At 41.3% G+C, this 26,139-nt stretch overlaps 1 protein-coding gene across 10 annotated transcripts in view; it reads left to right on the top strand.

Moving 5' to 3' along the window:
* DEUP1 (deuterosome assembly protein 1) overlaps positions 1-26,139 on the top strand; it is a 62,236-nt gene that overhangs the window by 12,564 nt on the left and 23,533 nt on the right. For 7 of the 10 annotated variants that reach the window (XM_039914951.1, XM_039914956.1, XM_039914953.1 and 4 more), the window contains 7 exons: positions 519-690; positions 4,153-4,248; positions 5,045-5,173; positions 9,767-9,880; positions 11,810-12,055; positions 22,470-22,612; positions 23,977-24,082. In XM_039914951.1, coding sequence (XP_039770885.1) covers positions 519-690; positions 4,153-4,248; positions 5,045-5,173; positions 9,767-9,880; positions 11,810-12,055; positions 22,470-22,612; positions 23,977-24,082 — 1,006 coding nt within the window. Of the gene's footprint in view, positions 1-518; positions 691-3,010; positions 3,113-4,152; positions 4,249-5,044; positions 5,174-9,766; positions 9,881-11,809; positions 12,056-22,469; positions 22,613-23,976; positions 24,083-26,139 lie in introns of those variants that run through there. The other 3 variants (XM_039914957.1, XM_039914950.1, XM_039914952.1) reach the window with 3 other exon arrangements.

Below are 26,139 nucleotides of genomic sequence, written 5' to 3'. Positions count from 1 at the left end.
TATGTGTATGGTATCGTATTGTACCTAGCATGGAGGAAGAAGGATCAGAAAAGATGGAGGATGTTTTCTCGCCCTTCAGGGAAACTAACAATCCAACATGGGGAGGCAGAATATAAAGAAAGCACAATTTTTAGTTAGAGGAATCCCATGGCATAAACCAAGTGAGAGTTTGAATGGAGGATACCTCCTGGTTACCTCTTTTTTTCATGCTGATCCATGGAAAGTTTTCCTAAGATCCCCCTGGGATGTGTCAGAGTAAGATGTACCCTGGAAGGCACACCTCACCTCTCACCCCACCTCTCATCTGATTGTTCAAATTTTCTGGGGATGAATCTGTTTTGTTCAAAAGTGAGACTGTTGTGAGAAAAAACTGCCTTCTAACTTTCAACCCTGAAGCTATTTGAGGGACTAAGGACAGGAAAATACAAAAGCTATTTAAATCAGTTGAATAACAAATGTTCTTTCCATTTTCTCATTTCAGTATTTTAAAATCTGTTTTTCCTTGCTTTAATTATTAGTCCTTCTCCATGTCCATTCGAGCTCCAGGAATTAATGGAACAAATTAAGATCATGGTTAGCAACAAGAAACTGGATTGGGACAGGAAGATGCAAGCTTTGGAGATAGATTTGAATCTTCGAGATCAAGAAATAGCAAACGCACACAACTGTTTGGATAAAAAAAATCAAGAGGTACTGAATGCATCCCTTAAAAATCATTAATTTCTCAGGTCTGAAAGAGCAGTATTTGTTTTTCCACAGAATACTTTAGTATCTGTATTTATCATCAAAAACAACTGCAGATGGTTTGGGACTGGGTACTCTACAAAGAAAATTAAATCGATGTGATTCTTGTCCTCTAGGAGATTACAGTTTCAGAGAGACAAAGTGGATAAAAGGTAGAAACATTAAGAGCATAGAGATAAATGAATGAACACTGACAAAGTACACTGAATTAAATCAGTGAGGTATTTGAATTATGGAATGATGAATAACGTGGGGGTTTGGGAGGGTAAGCGTTTATGTGCTTAAGCAGAGTGGGTTCAGAGAGAAATTGTCCTTTCTCTTCCAAGTAGGAAAGCCTTCCTGGAATTTCAGGTGTTGTTTAATGGGAAAGCGAGACTCCTGGTAATGAGAGAAAAGGTATAAATAGAAGACAAAAATGAATGAATAACAGATAAGTCATGGCTGAAGCGGTTGCCAGGAAGGTTGAGGCATTAATCAAGGAATGCCTCCTAGAAGGGGTGAATTTTTAGGAAGGCTTCAGACATTTCCAGCCAGGGGAAAGGCATGAGCTCAGATGTGGGAGAGGTGTAAGGAAGTGACCATTAAGAAGTTAGTTTACAGTGGTTTGCACACAGTAAGCACTCAGTACCTACGATTGAATGAGTGAATAAATGAAGGGGGATGGGGGCGGGTAGCAGGAGAAGAGACCAGTTAGGAAAGTAGGAGTCAGGTAATGGTAGCCCTTGAAGTTGATGGTCAGGAGTCTTTTGTTTTCCAGGTAAAGAAACAGGGGACAATTGGAGATTTGTTCCTCAGCTGCCTATAAGATGAGAGGCTAGAGGCAGAGAGATCAGAAAAGAGTCTGTCAGAGGAATACATCTGGAAAGTAATGAGTAGCTGTACCAGGACTGCGCAGGGATCTGGGAAATGTAGAAGGAAGACCTGGCGAGTCTTAGAAAAAGCCCCAATAGGGGAAGTAAATGAGAGAAATGAGTCCAAAATTGCACCAAGGTTGCAAGCCTCTGTCGTTAACAATGTCGGGAGAGTTATGAAAAAGAAAAGGTGCCAAGGGTTTTATTAACTGACAAAAACTTTAATTTGCCTTCCCCAGACAAAAAATCCTGCTTAGGGAGATTGGGTCTCCAAGACAAAGGGAGGACATGTTTTTAAGGAGAGTCACCTGACTAATGAGAGTAAGCTGAGGTAGTCTAGTATCCTGGAGCATCTAAGTTATATTTTTTATCAACTCCGTCCTCAGTCTTCATGCAAATGAAACGCCAGTCAGATTAACCCGCTAACTGCATTCCTCTGTACAGAGTCCTTGGACAGTTAAGTGGACCCCGCACTGTCACTGAACAGCTCCTAGCTTGCCCTGAGATTGGACAACCCAGAGTAGAGAAAGAAAAACTCCTTTTTTTAAAAGAGATGACTATTTATTTTTATTTTACTTAAGGTATCTGTCAAGCCCTTACTATGTGTCGAGCACTGTTTTAAGCACTGGGGAAGAGACAAGTTAATCAGGTTGGACAAAGTCCATTTCCCGCATGGAGCTCACAGCCAAAGTAGGGGGGGAAACAGGTTTTGAATCCTCATTTGACAATTGAGGAAACTAAGGCACAGATAAATTAAGTGACTTGCCCAAGGTGACACAGCCGTGGCTACTGGCAGAGCCGAGATTAGAACCCAGGTCTTCTGACTCTCAGGCCTGTGCTCTTTCCATTAGGCCAGGCTGCTTTCGGTTGTGTGGTATGGCCGTCTTAAAGACTCCTGGAAGTACAGTCAATCCGGAGCAAAAGGATAAACCCTTATTTGCGTGTACCTGATTTGGCTATGGAGAAATGATGACACAAAGAGGACAGTCCTTTCTGAGGGGCTTATAACCAAGTAGCTGAAATGACGTCCAAAACTTCTCATTTGCTTGGGGTGGTGGTTGTTCCCTGCAGTGGAAATGGATGCAGGGGACAATTAAAGGGTATCTCTTCCCCAGTTTCCCTCACTGCTATCCCTCCAGGCAGAAGCTGTCAAAATAATAATAATAATAATAATAATAATAATAATGGTATTTAAGTGCTTACTATGTGTCAGCACTGTTCTAAGCGCTGGGGTAGATACAAGCTAATCAGGTTGGACACAGTGCCTGCCCCACGAGGGGCTCACAGTCTTCGTCCCCATTTTAAAGATGAGGTAACCGAGGCAACATCAGTTAACAGATGAATTAACATCATGCAAACTGCCCTCAAATGCCCCTCTTGAAGTCTATTTTGTTGTTGTTGTTGTCTTTATGCAGTGAGAACTGCTTTGCAGACTTTACTGAGGCAAAGCCCTCATTGAAGTGATGGGAGCCTAAATGAAGCTGGAGGATGCCAATAGGACTTCTGCCTTAGTGAAGGTAGCAGATAAGTCTTAGAATCCAGAGCAGAATTTGGGTTTATCCTGCACCGAATTTGGGGCTGCTTCTAACACCGTGTCTCCCCAGAGGGCAGAACGTTTGTGTTCGATGTGAGGGGTTGAAAATGTTAAAAACCACAGCTTCAGAAGGTTGTGATCCTTAATTTAAAATCTCATGATCATGTGCTAAAGCGTTTTCATTATATAACCACATGGTTCTGTCCTATTTCATGCAGAGTGGATTAGTGTTAATGAAATTTGGGGGCAGGGTGGTTTGTAAGTAAAATTAGTATCTTGGTTTAAGAACTACAATAAGAATATTTACCCCTTGTATGTAAGAAACTGCACCTTTCTTCTGAACGTTTGCTAATTTCTGTCCATAGAAATTTAGAGGAGGTAAATTGAAGCCGGATATGCCCTTAATTACCTGGCCTAATGGAGGATAGCCAGTGTGGATATTGAAACAGCTGAAAATCCACACTTGTAAAAGTAGTGAGGGTATTTATTGAGCACCTCTGGGTGCAGTGCTCTGTTCTGAGTACCTCTCTCCAAAGAAATATGTAGCTGTAATACTCCTAAACCTTTCCTTCCCCTACTAGAAACTTCCACCTGATCCCAGATGCTTGCAAAGGCTGACATAGATTTCCCCAACAGCCAAACCTAAGTGATCCTGCTTCTTCTTGAGTGTAGGGAATCCTAGAGTTTAACTTCTAGAGAAATAGAATCTACATTTTGCCATGGTGCTTGACCCTTGCTGTAGCTTCCCAGAGCCAAAGGGCAACCTCCGGCAGCTAGAAAGATTCGTTTCCTCTGAAAAAGGTGAGTGTTAGGGGGGTTTTGTTGGTGTGAGTCTGGGAGCCCGGGGGCAGAGATGGTGGCAAGAGGAGGGAGGGTGAGGAAATAACTTCAGAGCAGCTAATCAGTGCCAGCAGCTCTCTGGGGATTTGAGCAGGGTGCGAAGATGCACTGAGAGTCGGCCAAGTGGCTCATTCCCCCGCAGGTAATCAGGGGGAATTTCAATGCTGTGTATTTTCGATGTAGGTGGGGCTACTTCAACAGAAATTAAACCACCTGGAAAAGCATAACTACGATATGAGTCAGAAGTACCAGGGAGAACTTCACACTCTGAAATCTCAAGTAAGGGAATTTGCAGTATATCCATCAGGGTTATTCATCGAGCTCCTACGGTGTGCAGAGTACCGTGCTAAGCACTTGTTTCGAGGTTAGCAAGGGAAATTTGGCCTCATTTTGCCATCACAATTTTTTTGTTTTCATATATAGAGGTTGTGTGTTTCTTAGCATCAGGCGAAGGTACCGTTGTTAAGATTGAATAAGTAAATTTGCAAAGAAAGAAATCTTTGTTTTACTCGATCCAATGAAGGTTGGAGAGGCAGAGATCAAAAATAGTATGGAATTAAGAAAAGGATTCAACTAATCTTGCTAATTAGAAACAATGATCTAATTTTAAACAGTCACAAGTACATTCATCTCTATCATTGGAATTAAAATAACATGGCTATTTCAGCCAATTTTATCTTTAGAGTAAAGGAAATCCTATATTTTTCCTAAATTATGAACTGATCATTCTTTAAGTCTAGTTATTGAAATAAAAATTTCAACACAAGATGGCACTAAACAAAAGTAAAAATACTTGTTTTGAATATAAGAAATTGCTACATATGTGAAAACACAACTGTGGAGTGAATCTCTGCTTAATTACAGTGAATGAAATATCAAATCTATATCAAATCAATCTTGTTTGCCTTCAATAATTTAGTTTTAATTACTGGTACATTGATTGGAATATTTAAACTTTACTGAACTTGTCAATTACGACCATTCTAAAACGCAATGCCCTTAAAGTACAGCCACGTTTAGGCAAAAATAAGAAGCGGGCATACTAAAATGTTATTTTTCCCCCCTCTATCGGTAGTTTTCTAAACTGACGAACAGTTATGAAAAGTTGAAATTACACCAAGACAAACAAGACAGTGCTCTTAGAGAGAAGTCACTGACTGAAGAAACACCATTTGGATTAGGAAATTTAAACCGCAAATTGGAGGTAAGATTATTCTTTTTTAAATATCCATTTATGTTTTTATTTAGGATTCGTTTTGGTCCGTGAATGTAAGTTGTTAAACCTTTAGGCGTGGCACATGAGAATGCTGTGGTCACAGCACCTAAAGAAATTGTATTAGTAATACCTACAAATCATGCCTAACATGCAGAAATCAGTCAATCAATCATATTTACTGAGGGCTTACTATGTGCAGAGCACTGTATTAAGTGCTTAGAAAAGCACAGTTCAACAGAGTTGGCAGACACTTTCCCTGCCCACAACAAGTTTACAGTCTAAACGGGGAGACAGACATGACTTGATTTTCCTCTAGACTGTAAGCTCCTTTTGGGTGGGGACTATGTCTGTTTATTGTTATATCACACTCACCCAAGCACTCAGTACAGTGTTCTGCATACAATAAGCACCCAAAAAATAAGATGAAATGAATGAACAGATTAAATACATTACAGATATGTACCTAAGTGCTGTGGGGCTGAGAAAGGAGTGAATAAAGAGTACAGATACAAGTGTGAAGGCAACATACAAGGCAGTGGGAGGAGAAATGTAACAAAGCAGCAACATGGTCAGTCACTGGTATTTATTGAGCACCTCCTATGGGCAGAGCACGATAATGGGGGTTTGGGAGAGTTTAGTAAAACAGAATTAGAGGACACGTTCCCTGCCCATTACGAGTTTACCATCTAACCCTGAGTTTCTGGAATGGGACCTCTGGAAAATCAGCATCGTGTGATTGCCACATGCCCCTGCAGCCCCCACCTTGGGATGGGGAGAAGTCTGAAACCTGGAAGGACCCGCAGCTGGGAGAAGGGAATGGTGGGAAGGTGGCTGCTTTAGCCAAACCCCGCCCCCCCCCAAAAAAAACAAACAAAAAAACTACCACTATCTTACTCCAGAGAAAACTGGGCAACCCGCATGCTCTGTTTTTTGGGTTTTTTAAAATCCATCACCCATCAGTGGTTTTTCCTGAGTGCTTACTACATGCAGAGCACTGTACTAAGCGCTTGGGAGAGTACAATACAAATAGAATGGTATTTAAGCACTTACTATGTGCCAGACAGTATACTAGGCACTGGAGTAGATACAAACTAATCTGGGTGGATTAAATCCATGACCCACCTGAGGCTCAGAGTCTTAATCCCCATTTTTCAGATGAGGCAACTGAGGCACAGAGAAGTGAAATGACTTGCCCAAAGCCACACAGCAGACAAGCGCAGAGCATGGACTTCTGACTCCCGGGCCGGTGCTCTTTCCTCTAGGCCACACCGCTTCCCCATCTGTTGCTGTAGCGATCATCCCAGCTTCTGATGGGGCTTCAATAAGTCACCGAGGCCTTGGAACAATACCAATGCTGTAACGATGTTTGTTATTCCACTGTCTTTGAGTTTGGGTATTGGAAATCTTCTCACTTGCCTGCCCCAGTCCTAAAAATAAAACTTTTATTTCCCTCAGACTTTGCATGAGGTGACTCCTTGATTAAGAATGAGCTTTTCAGTAATTTAATAGGCAAATAATTAAACAATTTGAGCATGCTTTCACCTGTCTCTTCTAAAACAATTCATATTGTCATCTTGTAAAGCTGGGCCGAATTTTCCTACTTTTGAAAATATAGGCTTTCCTGCAAGACCTGACAATATTAAGACTTCAATTTATGACTGCATAAAAATTAGAAATTTGAGAAATCTTTTAGGAAAAAAATGTCATTAGTAATTCTCACAAGGAAGACCATAGAGATCCTTATATAAATTAACATCTTCAGTAACTCTATGGAAAAATAGTAATAGTCATTAGTAATTCTCACAAGGAAAATCATAGAGATCCTTATATAAATTAACATCTTCAGTAACTCTATGGAAAAATGGAAAGCTGCCTTTTGCCTATCAACCGCAGAAGTACTTAGACTTCGAATCTGTGTGTGGTGTATTGAGGAAGATTAATTTTCCAAGATGATTTCATTTCCTTTGGGGAAAGGGCTGAATAATAGTATTGCTGACTAGTTAAATATGGATGATTAAGTCAGCTCTGCCAAGATTAGAACCTGTGGCAGTTCTAAATAGAAATAAATACAAATTAATTTTTGCTTAATAGCCACAGATTTGTTTATATTACTTAATTTCAACTCTAAAATTAGCAGTACACATTTTCACACTAGCGGTAACCCTTTCATATTACCCAATTTGTAAAAATCAGCGAACAGAAGGGTGATAAATACAAAGACCTTCATCTGCAAAATATGCTTTGGCCATTTGGTTGATATATAGGATTTAACTTTATCAATACTTCATATATTTCAAAAAGTAATGAAGCCTTGATTTATGCGGAAGCTCTCCATAATGCTGCTGAACTCTACTGTTAAAATTTAAAGACCGTTGGTAAAACCAGTTATGGATTTATGAAACGAAAACAAATAAAATTTCACCGCATATTCTCAGAAACTCATGAATTAGAAATACAAAATGCTTCATCCTTCTGGCTTTAAGCAGTAGTATTCACTTTCTAAATCAGGGTATTGATGTTTGGCTGCGGAATCAACCGAAGTGAAATTAAATTAATTTACTGTAAGGAAGAGACCCAGCCAGGAGGCACTGTACTAAGAAAGCACACTGCCCACTCTTGAGCAGCCCCCGTAACAGTCATTTTTCATATTGCAGAGGGGGTCATTGAACGGGGTTTCCAGTCGGGGCCCCTTTCAGTACAGTGGCAGGGAGGTGGCGAAGACAAAATACCCCTTATTTCCCCTTCCCTCAAAATTGAAAACTTTGAACGGTGGGAGACGTAGAGTTTGAACGTGCAGCTCCTAGAGGAACTCTCAATTTCTTGGGAGGGCCCAGCATTGCTGTTTCCTTAAAGCTGACACACTTCATAGCTTGTGTTGTCCCTAGAGGGACGGGGTTTATGTCTAATTTCCAGCTGCGTATTTTTTTTCCCGATACTTAGTAAGTCCACTGTGGGCTGGAAACGTGTCTACCCACTCTGTTCCGTTGTACTCTCCCAAGCTCTTAGTACAGTGATCCGCACATAGTAAGCACTGAATAAATGCCACTGATTAGTACGGTGCTCTGCACACCGTAACTGCTTAACAGCTATAACTAAACTGTAACTAAAACTATAACTACTTTCCGTCTAAAAGCTTATAGAAGAGGGGTGAGTGCTGGCTTGTGTGGGGAGGGAGGACCTGAGTCAGTCGGTCATATCTACTGAGCGCTTACTGTGTGCAGAACACACTGCTAAGAGCTTGGGAGAGTACAATCTAACAATATAACTGTCACATTCGTGCAAAATAAAGTCGAGGGTGAAGACTCAAGGGACACTGGACCTGAATAGATCTGTCCTAGGTGGCTGACCTCCCTTGTCCCCCAGGTTTATGCATTTTCAAGCGTAAAGGCGGAGAACTGTAAGGGAACTACTAATGAAATATAATGAAAATTCAGCCTTGTTGAACAGGATCCTGGGCCCTCCAAAGTTTAGGGTGGTGGGCCAGAGTGTGACAGTTCAGTTGGAAATAAGGCAGAGCGTAAAGTCAAACCATCTTTGGATGAACTGCTGCATGGATTCGAACCATTTTATTGTCACAACTTCCTTTGTGAAGGCACATGAGAAATGGTGAAACGTCAACAATCCCAGTTTCAAATTGGAATCATGCTTTCCCTTGAAACGCTAAGGGAAGAAACATTGGCCAGTGGTAATTTTGATTCGATGGAACGTAAGTGGGGAGAAAAGGGGGCAGGTAAGAGATGGGGTCTTCCCAGAATTCTAGCACTTAACCAGGTCAAACTGAGCCATCAATTAGGATAAAACAGTTAAATGATATGTATTTCAAAAGTGCTCCAAGCAGTACAAGTTTCTGCAATTTGCGTACATTTTATGTACCAGTTTACTTAGATAAATAACACTTCAAGAGAAATGTTAGCTAAAGAGGTAATTTGATTCGTTCAACAAGAATTGATGCTTTAATAAATGCGAGACAATTTTCTGGAGTCAAAGTTTTTCCTTTTTTTTTTAACATTTCTGCAAATTTGATAGGAGTGAAGTAGCGTTAAAAGAAGTTATAATTCTCAAAACCACATTTATTGAAATACTTTTTTATGTTGAGCAACTAAAAGTTTGACCCCTTTATCCCAAAATTAGGTGGGATTACGCAGGCTCAGATCCAGAACTTTTTCTGGTGGGGCCTCAGGGAAAGTTTTCTCACCTGTAAAATTAAAATAAGATACCTGTTCTCCCTTACACTGCGAGTTCCATGTGGGACAGGAAACATCGTGGTTTAGTGGAAAGGGCATGGCCTTGGGAGTCACAGGTCATAGGTTCTAATCCTGGCTCCGCCACTTAATCAGCTGTGTGACTTGGGGCAAGTTAGTTAACTTCTCTGTGCCTCAGTCACCTCACCTGTAAAACGGGGATTAAAACTGTGAGCCCCACGTGGGACAACTCCAGTGCTTAGAAGAGTGCTTCGCACATAGTAAGCACTTAACAAATACTATCATTATTATATTGTATCTTTGTTTAAGCATGTATTGTTATCAGTTGCCTTCCAAAATGCTTGAATGGATTAAACTCGTGTTCATTTTTTTTCTGTAGGAATTTAAAACAAAATCAGAGGAATGGGACAAGCAAGAGACATTATATCAGCACTATTTGTTTTCTCTGGATGCCCAACAGAAACTGTTGTCTGAGAAATGTAATCTATTTCAGGTATAATACTTCACCAAATTTCTGGCTTAAAGAAAATTAAAGGAAAAATATCATGACTAGTGAGACAGGGACTGTGTCTGACCTGATTATCAAGTATCTATTTCTGTGCTAAGCACATAGTAAGCACTTAGAGAAGCAGCGTGGCTCAGTGGAAGGAACCCGGGCTTGGGAGTCAGAGGTTATGGGTTCTAATCCCGGTTATGCCACTTGTCAGCTGTATGACTTTGGGCAAGTCACTTCACGTCTCTAGTCCTCAGTGACCTCATCTGTAAAATGAGGATTAAGACTGTGAGCCCCATGTGGGACAACCTGATTCCCCTGTGTCTACTCCAGTGCTTAGAACAGTGCTCGGCACACTGATTCCCCTATGTCTACCCCAGCGCTTAGAACAGTGCTCGGCACATAGTAAGCGCTTAACAAATACCAACATTATTATAGTAAGCGCTTAACAAATACCAACATTATTATTATTCTGATTGCCTAGTATCCCCGCAGCGCTTAGAAGAGTGTTTGGCTCATAGTAAGCGCTTAACAAATGCCATCAAAAAAACAAGTCCTCAATAAGTACTACAATTATTCGTATTATTAGTTAACATCTGTTTATTGTCATATAGTACTCTCCCAAGTGCTTAGTACGGTGCTTAGCTCATAGTAAGTCCTCAACAAGTACTACAGTTATTCTTATTATTAGTTAACATCTGTTTGCAGTACGACTGTCGTACTGTACCCTCCCAAGTGCTTAGTACAGTGCTTTGCACATAGTAAGCGCTCAGTAGATAAAACTGAAGGAATGAATGAATGAGTGAGTATCTTGGAAGGAGCTTCCAGTTGGCTTTCCACAGCACCATGAAGTCACTTGGGAAATTTCCTGGTGTGCCCCAAGACTTTCGGGGGGCCACCGTCTTTATTTTCAGTGAGCATGTGAACATAAAGGTCCTAAACTTGGGAGCAGAGTGGCTCATCCTCATTCATATTAAAAATAGCAGAATCTGAAATGGGGATGCCACCATATTTTTCACCCCTCCACTGTCTCACTGCCAGAAACGTCTGGAGGACGTAGTCCAAACAGGCAGCTCCTCATGCATTAGGAATCCCCCCAATGAAAACAGAATGGGAGCACTGCTCCGGGAAACCATCAGTTCTTCCTTTTTTAATTTTTAAAAATGTATTACGGCACTAAGTGCCTGCTATGTGCCAACCTCTGTGCTAAGCACTGGGGTGGGTACACCATAATTAGATAGGATGCAGCCCTCATCCCACGTGTTACTCCCAGTCAAAAAGGTAGGAACAGCAGGGCTCTTATTCTGATTTTAGAGGAGTGGATATTGGATCCCAGGAGGTTAAGTGATGTGTGGCCATTATAATTATAATAATAATAATAACGATGGTATTTGTTAAGCGCTTACTATGTGCCAAGCACCGTACTAAGCACTGGAGTAGATACAAGGTAATCTGGTTGTCCGACGTGAGGCTCGCAGTCTCAATCCCCATTTTACAGATGAGGTGACTGAGGCACAGAGCAGTTAAGTGACTTGCCCAAAGTCACACAGCTAAGTGGCGGAGTCACTTATACTACACAGTAGGTCAGTGGCAGTACAGGGGTTAGAATCCAGCTCTGCTGACTCCCAGCCCCATCCTCTCTCCAATCTGAATATTCTTTAATGACTTCATATATGAGCATAGATTTTTGGAGAAGGAAAATAAAAACCAAATGGGCCGTCATTTAAAAAGTTTTTCTAACCTATAGTTTGTAGGTCTTTATCCACTCTTGTTGCAGATGTCTCGGAGGGTGGTGTGATTTCACAGTTTAGTATGGCTGTCAGGAATTTTCTCCTAATGTTGAAGAATAAATTCTCTGCTTCTTATGCATTGTGTCAGTCTGAAAATATTATCCTTGCATTTCATTTATGCCATTATCTTGTTTTACAGAAACAGGCACAGAGATATCAAACCCACTTAACCGGTAAGAAAAAATGTCTGGAAGGTGCCAGTCTCTCCAACCTTGAACGTTTTCCGGATGAACCAGGTGCTTCCAATGCAACGGCGGAGGAAGATGAGTCGGTGATTGATAAATTAAGGTCTACTGTCAGTGAAATGGCACTGAGCAGAAGCAAGCTCCACGATGAAAGCCAGAAGCTCCACCAAGAACTGAAAATATATCAAACACAGTGCAAGGTGAAGAGGAAATAAACATGTTTCTTTTCTTCTCTGATATAGGAACGTTGATCTCCAACCGTAGTCAGTAGTGCAATTTAGGAAGCAAATTCTAGAGTACATATACACTCCTATGACATGGGAGTTTTGTTCTTGCAAAATTCAATGTTACGTAATGCCTGTGAGGTAACTCTTACATCTGGGCCTGAGCCCAACCGTTGCTTCTGACACCACGTCACGCTGTGTCAAGGTAGGCTCCCGCTGGACGAAAGTTCTCTCCTTTGGCTGTGGAGCTCTAGCCAAAGAGCGTAGGCAGGCTGAGTTTCTAAAACTGCTTGAAATGCGATATGCTTAACAGTCACATTCTCCCACGGTCTAAATCCATTCTGGAAATCAAATAGTAATAATAACTGTGGTTTTTGTTTCAGCGCTTCCCGAGTGCCAAGCACTGGATGAAGCGTTAGGGAGGTTACAAGATAATCAGGTCAGACGCCAGGCCCACCAGAAGGAGGGAGAACAGGATTTGAATCCCCATTATACAGATGAAAAAACTGAGGGCCAGAGAAGTTAAGTGACTTGCCCAAGGTCACGCTGCAGGCAAGTGGCGGAGCCCCGATTAGAACCCACATCCTCCGGCTCCCAAGCCCACGCATTTTCCTTTAGGCCACGGCTTCCCAAGCCTTCTTCCTTGCCTTTAAAATCCCTGATCCAGTACACACATTGACACTGGAGACATTTCATCACCACCCCCTCCCTGGAATTCTCACTTCGGGACACCCCTCCCCATCCTGGGACACATCCCCTCCTGGGACCTGCTCTTGCATACTTACCTTTTCTTTCCTCCTCGTCTTCCTCTGAATTTTAATAGCTACAGCAGGTTACTTTCAATGTGGTTAGTGTGAGTTTCTGAACACAGAATGTTCTTATTGATTTAATTTCCTGAAATCACAGCAGTAATTTTGCCTAACTGGAAGAAACCATGATGTCTGTTAGAAAAAGAGCCTAATTGAAAGTTTGAAATGGCATTCTCCAGTAAAGTTCAGTCATTAGGACCGTCGTTGGGGTGGGGAGGTAAGCGACATTATTCCCTTGCACCTTGTCCTGTTTTTTTTTTCCACCCCTTTGCGGCATCCCCTGAAAATAATGCAAGACACATAGGCAAAAGGAAAACCACTGCAATATTGAGCCATTTTTTAACAGTCTATTGATTTTTGCCTATTAGGATATCTTAAAATCTTTGGACTGGAAGGAATCCATCCCTTTGACTTCAAGAAAGACAATACCTAAACCTGCCCAATTAGATGAGACCATTCGGCAAAGCCAAAAATGCCACATAAGCCCGCAGGCAAAAGATCATGTAACTTTTTCAAAATCACTGGAAGTCAGTATAATTTGAGGCAGTTTGTGCCATGATTTTATTTAAATTCAAAGCAAAAGTGACAAACCACCATGCTACCAATCTATTGCCCAATTTAATTCATGGTATAATAGTACAGGCTCTTTTCACATTCCTCATTAGTAATTCTATTCCCACTGTTTTCTCCATAAAGCATCAAATTCTTCCCTAAAATCCCCTCCAGGGAATTCCAATGTTACTTTGGACATTATTCAATTATACAGTGTACAAAAACTATATTTTAACTAAATATCGATGGTATACAGTTTACTCTGATTTAGGATTTATAAAAAACATTATTGTATCATAATCTCCCAAGCACTGAACACAGTGAGTGCTCAATAAATACCATTGACTGATTATCAAATCATGTGAAGATAATATGTGTTTTTCAAAAAGAAATCCCAGTTATTTAAAAGAAGCCAAAATGATCTGGAGACAAGACTCAGTTACAAATCCTACCGGATACTTGAGCTAGATTTCTATATTTAGAAATCTGGCCAATTTCATTATTCCTGAGGAGATGAGACTAGTCTGTGTTGCACACTCCAACCAGGTTGGAGATTTGAAGTATTATCACGTTTATTTGCTCCACTTATCCAACCCAAATGGACAATTCGAGCCCTAAATTGGATTTTTGGGGGACTGAATTATCTGTTTGGGCTGAGCACATGTAGCAAGTCAACCAAATAATTGCTCAGTCCTCCACTTCACTTGGACTATTCAGACCCATCCAAAGACTAGAGCTAGGAAAATATTCAGACATTTTAGTCCTTTTAGAAACAATTTTTTTTTTTGAGAAATATTTTCACATTCCTCCTCAGTTTCTTTCTGCAGTATTAATTTTTTCTAACCTGCCTGTTGCTGAACCACCAGCTGTTTCCACACTGAACCAAACAATATAAATATTTTCATGTTTGGCTTTTCAGTTTGAGTTCTTAAAAAAAAAAAATCACCAATCCTCCCACATCAGGCAACAGATGGACCATAAACTTGTTCCACAAATAAGGGTGAACTCTCAGTTAGCCAAACATCAGATGCAGTAATCCATTTTTCCCTTTCCCTGTCAGGAGGTAGGGAGACAAAACAGCACACGATTGAGGGTCACGGAAGACACCGGGCAGCGAGAAAGGAGTGGAGTTGAAGCTGTTCTTTGACCAGATATCGTTCCATACTCTATAGTGAAAATAAGCGGCAATGAGCCAGGCCTCTTTTCCGGTGAAAGGAAATTTGCTGGCAGGGCCGGGTCTGAATGAAAGTTCTTCCGCCACCACCACAAGGGAGGCTGCACTGTGCTGTTGGTCCAGATTTGAGGTGATTTTGGGCCCTGGCAGGCCTCAGGAGGAGCTGTGGCACCAGATACAAATGTTTTCTCTCGCTGACCACCGCCAATCATCCCTGGCAGCACCCCGGCGTTTCCCAGAGGCCCCTGCTCTCCTCTACTAGCCGCCATGTCCCTTTCTTCCGGAACGACTACCGTTGACCCCTCATCTCACCCCTCAATGCCACCCCATTGCCCTTTTACAGGTGAGAAAACTGAGGCACAGAGAAATTAGGTGATGTGCCCAAGAAGCAAGTGATGGAGCCGGGATCAGAATCCAGTCCTCCTGATTCCCAGGCCGTGCTCTTTCCATTAGGCCACCCTCCTCCATGTGATATGGCGAAGAAGATTACATCGAGAAGAGTCTGAAGGAAGATACGATCTGGCGGTTCAATTGAAGACAGGTCATCCTGATGAAGGACGTTTGAAGGGCCTGCTAGAAGGTGAAGAAAAGCTCTGGAAAGGATCCTGGAGGTGTTAGGACCTTCCCTTGAATGAGTCACCCAGCTGCAAGAAGATGAGGTGCAGGAGTAGCTAAATACAGATGCATCCAAACTGCGAATCACTGGATCCACTCACTCCGTAAATTTCCTGGGGAAATCTTCTTCTTCTGCTCAGGAGGCGTGAACCATTTGATCTTGCTGAAAGAAACAAGAGTTTTGGGAACAGGCACATATAAGGAACTGTTCAAGGATATGCACGAGCAAAATCCTCACCTATGTTGACATTCCACCTCCTCCTCTTTGCCTCACGCTGATGTTCCTGCATTGCCTGATTTGTTTTTCATGGCATCTGTTAAGCACTTACTGTGTGCCAGGCACTATATAAAGTCCTGGGGTAGGTACAAATTGATCAGTTATGACACAACCCATGCCCTACATGGGGCTCACAATCTTAATCCCCATTTTACAGGTGAGGAAACTGAGGCACAGAGAAAAGTGATTTGCCCAAGGTCACAGAGCAGACAAGTGGTGGAGCAGGAATTTAGAACCCAGGTCCTTCTGACTCCCAGCCCCGTGCTCTATCCACTAGGCCAAGATGCTGACATCTCCAAAGAGTTCCTCATATGTGGCCACCTGCACATTCCTGGACATCAAATGTGATGTCCGTGTCATCAACGGAATGACTGAAAAGGAAACAAATCAACCTCAATCTCTAGACTCGCTAGATGATTAAGCACCCTAGTTATAGCTCAGAGCAGCTACAGTTTACTGGAAATATCATTGTTACAGATATACAATACAAAGGTATATACTTATCTTTTATTGTTTCACTAAATGAAAACATTTTTCAGTAAGCTCTCTAAAATAGCTATGCTATTTGTAATTGTTCAATGATGGGTTTTCAATATCATGCAAGAACTGGGAAACTTGGTTACTTGAGGTAGAGTAAATCCTGATTCTTTTGGATAACTGAGAGTTTACTATAACAAAATTTGTATTTACAGGACAGGGAGATATTCATTCAGAAGCAAACTTTTACAACATTTACAAAAAATATTTTTCCATATATAAGTATTTAACAAGCTTCATAAGCTTCTCACCTTGTCACCTAAATCTTTTAGCAACTTGGCAATTTATCTTTACATGCATTCATTACAACTAAACTTTTCATTTATTATACTGCATAATACTCAAATGTTGGAAATTTGTGGCAATCTCACCAATGCTGTAGTGATAAAATTAAAGGGAATTGGATCTTCCTAATTTAAATGCCAATGAAAGTTGGTCTCTTAGCTTCTTTATTCTGCCTCATTATAGTGTCCATTTAAAAAAAATAAAGATTCTAGCATGGAAACCCTGAGGCTCTTCCCCAGTTGGACTTCATCCTCATAGAGTTAGTAATGTTAATCTCTAGGGTCTGTGGCTTAAATTTACTTTATATTTTGTAAGGCAAATGATTTAACATCTTAGCCCTTCATAAGAAAACATAAATAGGCACTTCAGAATTGTATGCTGTGCAGCAACATGTACCTCAAAAATATGCAATGAACCGTGTCCCAGAAGTCTGGACCCACAGGGAAAACAGATATTATACACTTCAATTTAAATATTTCTCAAGTTGGCTTGACAGTGTTCAGGGAATAAAGCAAGCCTAATGGCTGGGTCCATTCATCAAAAGATGTGGCATATAATTTGAATAATTAATTCCAATTAATGTATGTATTTTTTTGTGTGAGACCAGATTTCTGGGACATACGATAATATATGCCTTAGGAATCCTAAATATTATTAGAGTCAGAGCTGGAAGGAACCTGGAGACCTGGTGAAGTGTACTTCCTAGTTCTTAGGCAGGAAGGTATCAAATGATTTCAAAAAAGATGACTGTCTTTATCCATCCTCTAGAGAGATCCCCTAACCTCTATTAGTAAAACCATCTATTATTTTCCTACCTGCATTAGTGAAGCCGATTCCTCCCTGGCCCTTTTTCTCTCATCACTCACCCTCTAGAGGTAACTTGCTGATTAATACAAACTGAGAAGAAACACAGCCTAGTAGGTAGATCACTGGCCTAGAAGGACCTGGGTTCTAATCCTGGATCCCCCAGTTGTTTTCTAGGTGGGCAGGTCCCTTCATTTCTCTGTACCTCAGTTATCTGTAAAATGGGAACTAAAACTGTAAGCTCAGTGTGGACTGTGTCTAACCTGGTTAGCTTGTATCTACCCCATTGCTTAGTACTATGCCTCGCACATACTAAGAGCTCAACAAATACCATTAATATATATATATAATATATATATACATATATTTTTCAGCTCCATAAAGTTTTAACCAACCTAGCCTGTCCCTCAAACTCTCAAATAGCAAACTAAGCAAAATTGTTACTAAACCATCTTCATCATGGCTGACCCTAGGGCTGCAAGTAATTCCCTCTCTCAAGATTGACTAGCATATCCAGTTCTGTTCAAATTCAGATGCCACCCTTTTTGAGTCTCTAAACGGGTTCTCCCTCTTCAGGATTCATTTCAGACATCTTCCTTCAAATGTAGTTGTGCTGATTCCAATGGATGGTCAAGCTCACCGCTTTGTGGGTGGACTCCCCGCCCCTCTCATTCCAGGTCTCTGAAAAAACCCAGAGTTTCCAGTCAGGACTGAGAACTCCCCAGATTGATAGTTTTTTGGCCTGTCTGTTCTTTAAAGCCTGTTCCCTCCCATCCCTGTCCCCAACCCCTAAAATCCCTGTTCTTTTACTCCCCTCCCCACTGAAAATGAAAACTGGCACCTATAGTTTTCTTTATCCTCATCCTTTACTTTCATATACTAGATTTTCTAAAAGTTTCTTTGGAAAATTAGTCACCCTTCAACAGTGGATTGATTCCTTTAGTAAGTTTCATTCACTTTCCAAAGCACTGTTATAACACTACATAAGTTGTGGATGGAAAGCTTCTTGAGAATGGAGCCTATATATCTCTTCATCTGCCTTATACAGTGCTCAGCAAGGTGTCATGTTCGTAGATGCAGCTCTTACCTTATGCTGGGGTCACATCTCGTCAATCGTATTTAAGCAGCTGAAGCAGCTTGGCTCAGTGGAAAGAGCACGGGCTTTGGAGTCAGAGGTCATGAGTTCGAATGCTGGCTCGGCCACTTGTTAGCTGTGTGACTTTGGGCAAGTCACTTAACTTCTCGGTGCCTCAGTTACCTCATCTGTAAAATGGGGATTAAGCCTGTGAGCCCCACGTGGGACAACCTGATTCCCCTTTGTCTATCCCAGCGCTTAGAACAATGCTCGGCACATAGTAAGCACTTAACAAATACCAACGTTATTATTATTATTATTTATTGAATGCTTACTGTATGCAGAGCACTGTCCTGAGAGCCGAGAGAGTATAATACTAGGTCTTGGTGATGTTCCTGGACTGGGTGAAAAAAGACAGTAGACTTGGATTAAATTAATCCACTTCTATATTGCAAAGAGGTGATGATTCTAAACCCCTCCAAGCCATACACTTCTGGTGTAATCAGCTCAACTATTACCTTCCAAACCCTCAGGTTGATTTCCAGTGTCAAGTGTGGCACCGAGTACCTGAAGAGTCGCCCTGGCCTACATTCTTGACTGTAAATTTGGGTCAGTGAAATGATAAACTCTCTGAGGAGTCACACTTCTGAAATGAGTTGTTCCTAAATCTTTTCTGGTATCATTCTCTAGCAGAAGTATTCTGAAAGGGGACACACATTGATCTGACCCAAAGGAACGGAGAAGGTTTTTCTTTTTCTGATGAAGGAAACCTTTATCACTGGGGACAATGCTTGACCTCCAACTGTTTCTAAAAACAGGGTGTGATCTGCTACTGGGGCAGCAGAAGTTACTGCCCTGGGCTCTGGGCATATGAGAAGCTTCATTATTTGTGAGAGGAAGAATCTATCTGTCAATCGATCAATCAAAGACTTTATTGGGTGCACAAAGCTCTGGGGATTCCCGGACTTGGAACGTGCCCTTTTGAGGTTTATGTAGCTAGTAATTCAATCCCTCAGAGAAGGGTCTCAGGTGCAGAAATTTTGCCTGGGAGCCATGTGAAATTGGTTTCACTAATGAAAAGAGTATCGCCCAAAGATACAAAAGTACAAAGATACTTTACTTTTTAAAGGCTATGTTGATCTCTCATTCAGTTTTCTTTCCTACAAATTCTCTGCCTCACAGTCTTTGCAACTGAACTGAGGTCAGTCCTCATCCACCCATCCATAATGCATCCAATATGTAAAGAGCATCAGAAGGAGATAACCATCGTGCCACCTACTCCTTTCCTTACCCCTTCAAAGAAGAAATGAGCAGGGCCCCCCGCTCCGTGAACTTTGCCACTCAAATAGTTGATCTGTAGACCTCATTGCTCACTTTGTGAATTTGGGGTACTTAAAAAACAAGAGCAGTGAGGGCGGCCTGCATTTGGTGATGAGCATGTCTTAAAATTTTCCACTTGTGATATTCTCCTTGATGTTTCAGTGTTAAAGGTCGAAATAGTGCACTATCAAATACCCAAAATCATAAAATCATAAAGCTGCAAGGGACTTGGAGAGGTCATCAAGTTTGTCTTGCAAGGCAGGACTGCTTTTCTGACATCCAAGACAGATGAGGGTACACCCTATTTTTAAAAAAAAATCTCCAGAGAAAGAGATTAAATGCACTCTTTCTTTATCCAATTCCATTGTTCCACTGCCAGGCAGATAGGATCTTAGGGCAGGAAAGGTTATTCCTACTAATGTTGTTCTTTTATAATGGCGGCCCAGCAAATGAGGGGAATTATGGACACATTTTGGTATTTTTGTTCAATATTTCCTTTTGGATTGTTTGGTGTGAAAATGTCGTTCTTGACAAAGGACCTAGAGGGCAGGAGAAAAGGAAGGAGACAGAAAGAGAGAAAAGGAGGAAGGAAGAGAAGGCGAGAATGAGGGGGAGGATAAGAGATTTGGAATACATTTGGCATAGCTGAGGTTCACTTATTTCCAACTTTTGTCCACTACTTTGGTCACACCCTTTGCCATTGTTCCACATGCAGTTATTGTATGATATTTCAGGACTGGCTGAAAGCAAGAGACCAGCTACAGTACCGAAAATAAGCACTCTGTTTTTGATAATCGATCATTCTTGGCCAACTCTCCTTGAGTAAGAGGAAGCTACACACTGCTTTCCAAAGTATCAACACTTTTCCCTTGTAAGGGCTTCTCTGTGCACATATTTCAGATTCATTATGAGATCCCTCACTATCCTCCTTTCCAAAAACCTCTGTTCATAGTTTGAGAAAAATTGTCATCTGTGACATTTTAAGAAAAATATATTAGTTTCTAACTGATTTCCTAAAAACTTATCACTTATGTAAAGTTCACTTTAATTAGATTTCATTAGCAGCCTAATATAATTCTCCATAGTTTGAGTAAGATAAAGAAGCAGGAATTGATCTCAGTAATTACTATCCCTGGGAAGAAGTTGGGTAATGTTCTTTAGAAAATCTGCTTTCTCAAAGCACAGATTAAAAGAAATTTCAATGGGTACGAAAGTTTTAAGGAATGGCTGAAGCCATTTTTTATCATGATGCAAGATAGATAAAGCCTTTAATCCAAAACTAATAGCTTTTGAATGGTGCCAGCACTGTGAAATAACCACAGTGGTGGAATAACCATCTATCTTAGCTTAATTGATCCATCAGTGGTTTTTATTGAGCGCAAACTTTGTGCAGAGCACTGTACTAAGCATTTGAGAGAGTACAATACGAGTTGGTAAACGTGATCCCTGCCCACAAGAAGCTTACAGATGAATCCATGAAAGCTATTTATTGAGCACCTTCTATGTGCAAAGCACTATACTAAGCACTTCAGAGAGAACATTAGCATTAGTAGACATGATCTCCTCCCCTCAAGCTTTTTGCAATCCAGCAGCACCTCAATCCTCCATTTCTACCAGCAGTAACTGTCAAGGCTGGCATTAGTAGCACCCCTCTCCCTATCTCTGGTAGTGAGCAGGGCTATTACCGCTACTATCACTGGCTCCATTACTGCCACCGGAAAACTAAGTGGAGCTACAGGAGATGTGGAATTCACAGCCTCCTTAAAACCTCTCCTCATATCCCTCTTGGAGAACCCCATCCATCGAAGATGTACAGTGCCTTGAAAACCCTTTCCTTCATTTCGGTACCACCTGTTAGCTGTCTTCCTCCTCCTTTGCAGGTCGTGACTCTTTTTATTCGTGGAGTGAGGTTTCTTCTTGGGACCCAGTCCCTTGAAAATAACAGTCCTAAATCTTAAGTCAAAACAACACAATGGAGATTTTCATCAAAGGGTCCGACTGTCACCAGGGCAGCTGAATCATCCACCCAAGCAGCAGCAGGGGAAATGTCCCTCTGAGATGGATTTTTTGGGCCCACTGGATGGTGCCATCTGAGCAGCAGGCTGTGGAAACCCCATTGCGAATGTGCCCAGGGAAGGAGGGCACAGTGGCAATAATAATGATAATGGTGGTATTCGTTAAGCGCTTACTATGTACCAGGCATTGTACTAAGCAGTGGGGTGGATACAAGCAAATGGGATTAGACACAGTCCCCGTCCTGCATGGGGCTCACAGTCTTAATCCCCATTTTACAGATGAGGTGACTGAGGCACAGAGAAGTGAAGTGATTGCCCAAGGTCACACAACAGACAAGTGGCAGAGCCAGGATGAGAACCCAGGTCCTTCCAAGCCCGTGCTCTATCCGCTACATCATTCGGCCTCATGCTTCCCCATCCCACCCCCAAGGAGTACTATGACATCCTCCAGAGCCAGGGTTGCAGCATCACTGACCCTGCTGGTGAGCCCAGTGAATCCTACTTGATTTACCCAAAATGGATTATTTTCCTAAATACAATCAGGCAGCAGGATTGTAATTCAAGTAACTGTGAATATTAAAGAAGACAATCCCCCTCCGCAGGCTAGTCTCAAGTACCTCTCACCATCTTTCCATGGGCTTTAATTAATGGGATATTAGTTTAGAATAAACAGTGAACAATAAAGAAGGGAACAAGCACTCCCTTGATTTAACTCAGTTTACAATGAATCAAATGATTTGTATCTCTTGAATGTTCTTAATGGAGCTCTAGAGGAAGAGTATCTCATTGCCTTTCGCTCAAGAAAAGTACTTGGCATAGTTTTTTTTTTTTCCCTAAGGCCCATATGTTGGGCATATCAAAAAAGTTTATTTTACAGTACCTTGAAATCTGAAAGCTACTGTTGAATCATTTGGTTTATTTGTTTAGACCATGAAAACAGGACTTTCTGAGGTGAAAAATGATTTGGAGTCTGAAGATGATGTCTTGAGAGGTGTAGAAACAGAAAGACTGAAGTTGCATAGAGAATCATTGAAAGCAGGTGGCTACCACAATATCCATGAAAATCAAAGGTATGTTTTTCATTTACAGTATTTGCTTTATAAAGGAAATGTGAAATTCTTCATGTTTGCTCACTGTGGGCAGGGAAGATGCCTTCCAACTCGGTTATATTATATTCTCCCAGATGCTTAGTACAGTTCTCTGCACTCAGTATGTACTCAGTAAATATGATTGATTGCTCGATCTTTTTCTCTTGATTGATTTGGAAGTAGTAGGAGTAGGATTTATTAAGCACTTTAGAGTGTACAGAGCACTGTACTAAGCACTGGGAGAGAATACATTGGTATTCTGGGTATACTGGGAGAGAATACTGGGAGACAAATCAGCACTGCACCAAAAGTTCAGAAATGGGTTGATTTTTTTGAGCAAAGAGCAGGTACAGCCTAGGAAACCCATAAAAGCAGACACAGTCTCTACAAACAAAAGTTATTTTCAGTCAATCGTATTTATTGAGCACTTACTGTGTGCAGAGCACTCTACTAAACACTTGGGAGAGTACAATATAACAGAATTGATAGACACATTCCCTGCCCACAGTGAGCTTACAGTCTAGAAGAAGCAAAAGGCAGTTTTCACATGAATGCATTGTGGAAAGGAAAATTGCTCCTTGTAGCCATGATTGGTGTATTCTACTTTGAATGTACTCTGCTAACTGCTTAGTACAGTGCTTTGCCTGTAGTAGTCACTCTGTAAATGCTGTTGATTGATAGCCTAAAGGTAACTCCACGCCCAAATATAGATAACATCAATGTCCTAGTTGGATTGTGATCCCCTTTTGGGATCCAACCAATCAGGTGTCCAACCTGATTAACTTGAATTTACCCCAGTGCTTAGAACAGCTCTTGACACACAGTAAGCACTTTATAATACAATAATAATAATAATATCTCCAGTAGCATCTTTGAAGATGGAAGACAATACTCTATAAATAGCTTAAACATGGTGTGAGCATCTTTCAAGCTAGGATCTACTAAACCTGCTACTTTATCTTCATAGTAATTGTGGCCTATAATAGAACAGGAATAGAAAACTTAAACAGCAGTTTAGATGCCATGATAATCTTGGAACACCCTCTGCACTTTGTGTGGTTTTAGGCAGGTGAAGACGTGGCCCACAGGAAAAGAAAATTAGATATTCTCAGAGCACTTACTGAATTACTGATAAGTCTTCAAAGTGCTGGTAAGCAGCCTGCCTTCTGGTAGAATCTGAATGTTTAAGAACTCCCCTTGCATTTATACCCCGAAGTGCTAACTAAAGGTCTATATAAAGATCAAGGAGACTCTGGTCACATAAAGTATGTTGAATTATCAGTCAATGGTATTCAGAGTCATTTGTCAAATTGCCTTAATTATTTAATTTATACCTTTTGATTTAGACTCGAATCATCTTATACACATCCTGTTAAGGAACTGGAAAAGAAAAGGAACAATCTGCTCTTCCTGGCACAAGACCATGTAAGTCAGGAAAAGGAGTTGAACAAGGTATGGGAAAGAATATTTCATATTGTATCATTAAAAGAAATTAAAAGAAAACCCATCACATGCCTTTCCTTTCATTCTCTGTCTGACTTGAATAATGTACCCTGTCGAAAGGTGATGTGCGAATGCACTTCCAAAACACCAGGAAACTTTTCCACTTGACAGGCTAAGGGCACCATTGAAAGTCTTTGAGAGTCATCTAGGGACGGGGAAGACCCACAGCTGATTATGAACCACTTCACCTAGTCAACACAGAGCTGGGATTGACATAAGCCCAAAGAAAATGGAGGTTTTGTATCAGCCTGAAGTGAGGAAACCCTGTCCACAATCAAAGCTTTTGACAGGCCACTCAGAGCTTAATGGTGTTGAAGCCAAGATAACACATCAACCAACGGTGACCAGACAAAGAAATAGAAAACCTCTAGTCTACAAACTCCTTATTCATTCAGTCGTATTTATTGAGCGCTTACTATGTGCGGAGCACATCGATGGAAAACCAGATTACAAATCGAATTTCAACTTGTACTTTGGAAGACTGGGAGGCAGAATTTGGTGAGAGTGGAACCCAACCTTCTTACTAGCTGAGACACACCCCCGGTTGTCGGAGCCGCTTCGTCCACATCAACCTCACATGCATGACAGCTTCATCAATCAATAAACCAAATGTCAAGACAAGTCAGTCAGCAATGAAATCCTGACGCCCCATCAACTCACCAGCATTCGGCCAAAGCTCAATGTAATGCGGCTTCACTGAGAAGAGGATTTTTAATGGCATTTGTTAAGCACTTCCTATGTGCCAGGCACTGTACTAGGCACTGGGGTAGATACAAGGTTGTCAGGTTGTACATAGTCCCTGTCCTGCATCACGCTCACAGTCTTAATCCCCATTTTCCAGATGAGGTAACTGAGGCACAGAGAAGTGAAGCGACTTGCCCAACGCCACACAGCTGACGAGTGGCGGAGCCAGGATTAGAATTCAGATCCCTCTGATTCCCAGGCCCCGGGCTCTATCCGCTAGGCCGTGCTTCTCCTCAAGAAGAAGTGAGGAGAATGGGCGACGGCAGAACGAAGAGTGAACTGAAACGGGGTAAACCCAGGCAGAGAGGTCGAGGTAGTGTTTTAAAGACTCAGTGAAGCCCACTCCTCAACATTGGCAGAGCAGCTACTACTGGGAGACATTTGCAGCAGACCCACCCACGCTTTCTGTCCCTGAGTGGTGACTTGGGCCAGGGGGGAAACCAGGACAGATGCAAAAATAGTGATTACTGCCTGCACACCCAGTGTGGAATAGAGGTCATTTGTGCTTCAGTCTTTACAGCTACGGTTGTACGCGTAGGTAAGAATGACAACTAACCCTCCAACCGCTCCCCTTCTCTCTCTCTCTTTTCCTCTCTTTCTATCTCTTCATTTATATATATATGTGTGTGTATGTATGCACATATATAATTGCATAACACTAATAAAAGCCAACAAGTGTAGTTACGCTGATTCTTCCCATCAGGGTATCCAGTAGTGTAATGAAACTGAGTAATCTGAAACTCTACTGACACTGTACTATTTGTTACTGAGAGAAAGATTATGAAGCTCAAATGTCCTTATAGTCTCTGGGAGAATTCTAAAGAGTGCACTACTCTGCAGGAAAAGAGACAAAATGTTTTGTATCAGAGTAGTTGTGGCTTCCACAGAGTGACTGTTGTAGCAGGTTTTTATTCCCTTGATCCTAAAACTAATAAGCTTGGTATTATGAATGCCGGAGATGCTTTATTTTCAGTCTCTATTTTCATTATAGAACTGTTTTAAATTATTTATCTTTTGGTGAAAATGAGAGTTTTTATAAGGCCCAAAGTCATTAGGAAATCGGGCAAATCGATCTAGTTTTAAAGGAAACTTTTCAGCTGAGTTATTTAGCTTTAAGATCTAAATTTTGAGAACAGCCCTTACAAACAGCACGCTTCTTTTGAGAGTTACCCAGCATGACCATTTTTATGATAATGAATTCACATTTCATGGTGTGCGCCCTCTTTCAAAGAAATTAGTGTCCTACTCCAAATATTACAGGT

This window comes from Ornithorhynchus anatinus, chromosome 20, assembly GCF_004115215.2.
Source record: "Ornithorhynchus anatinus isolate Pmale09 chromosome 20, mOrnAna1.pri.v4, whole genome shotgun sequence".
Taxonomy (NCBI): Eukaryota; Metazoa; Chordata; class Mammalia; order Monotremata; family Ornithorhynchidae; genus Ornithorhynchus; species Ornithorhynchus anatinus.
Note: the sequence above shows the minus strand (reverse complement) of the source record. Positions and strands in the feature narration are given on the sequence as shown.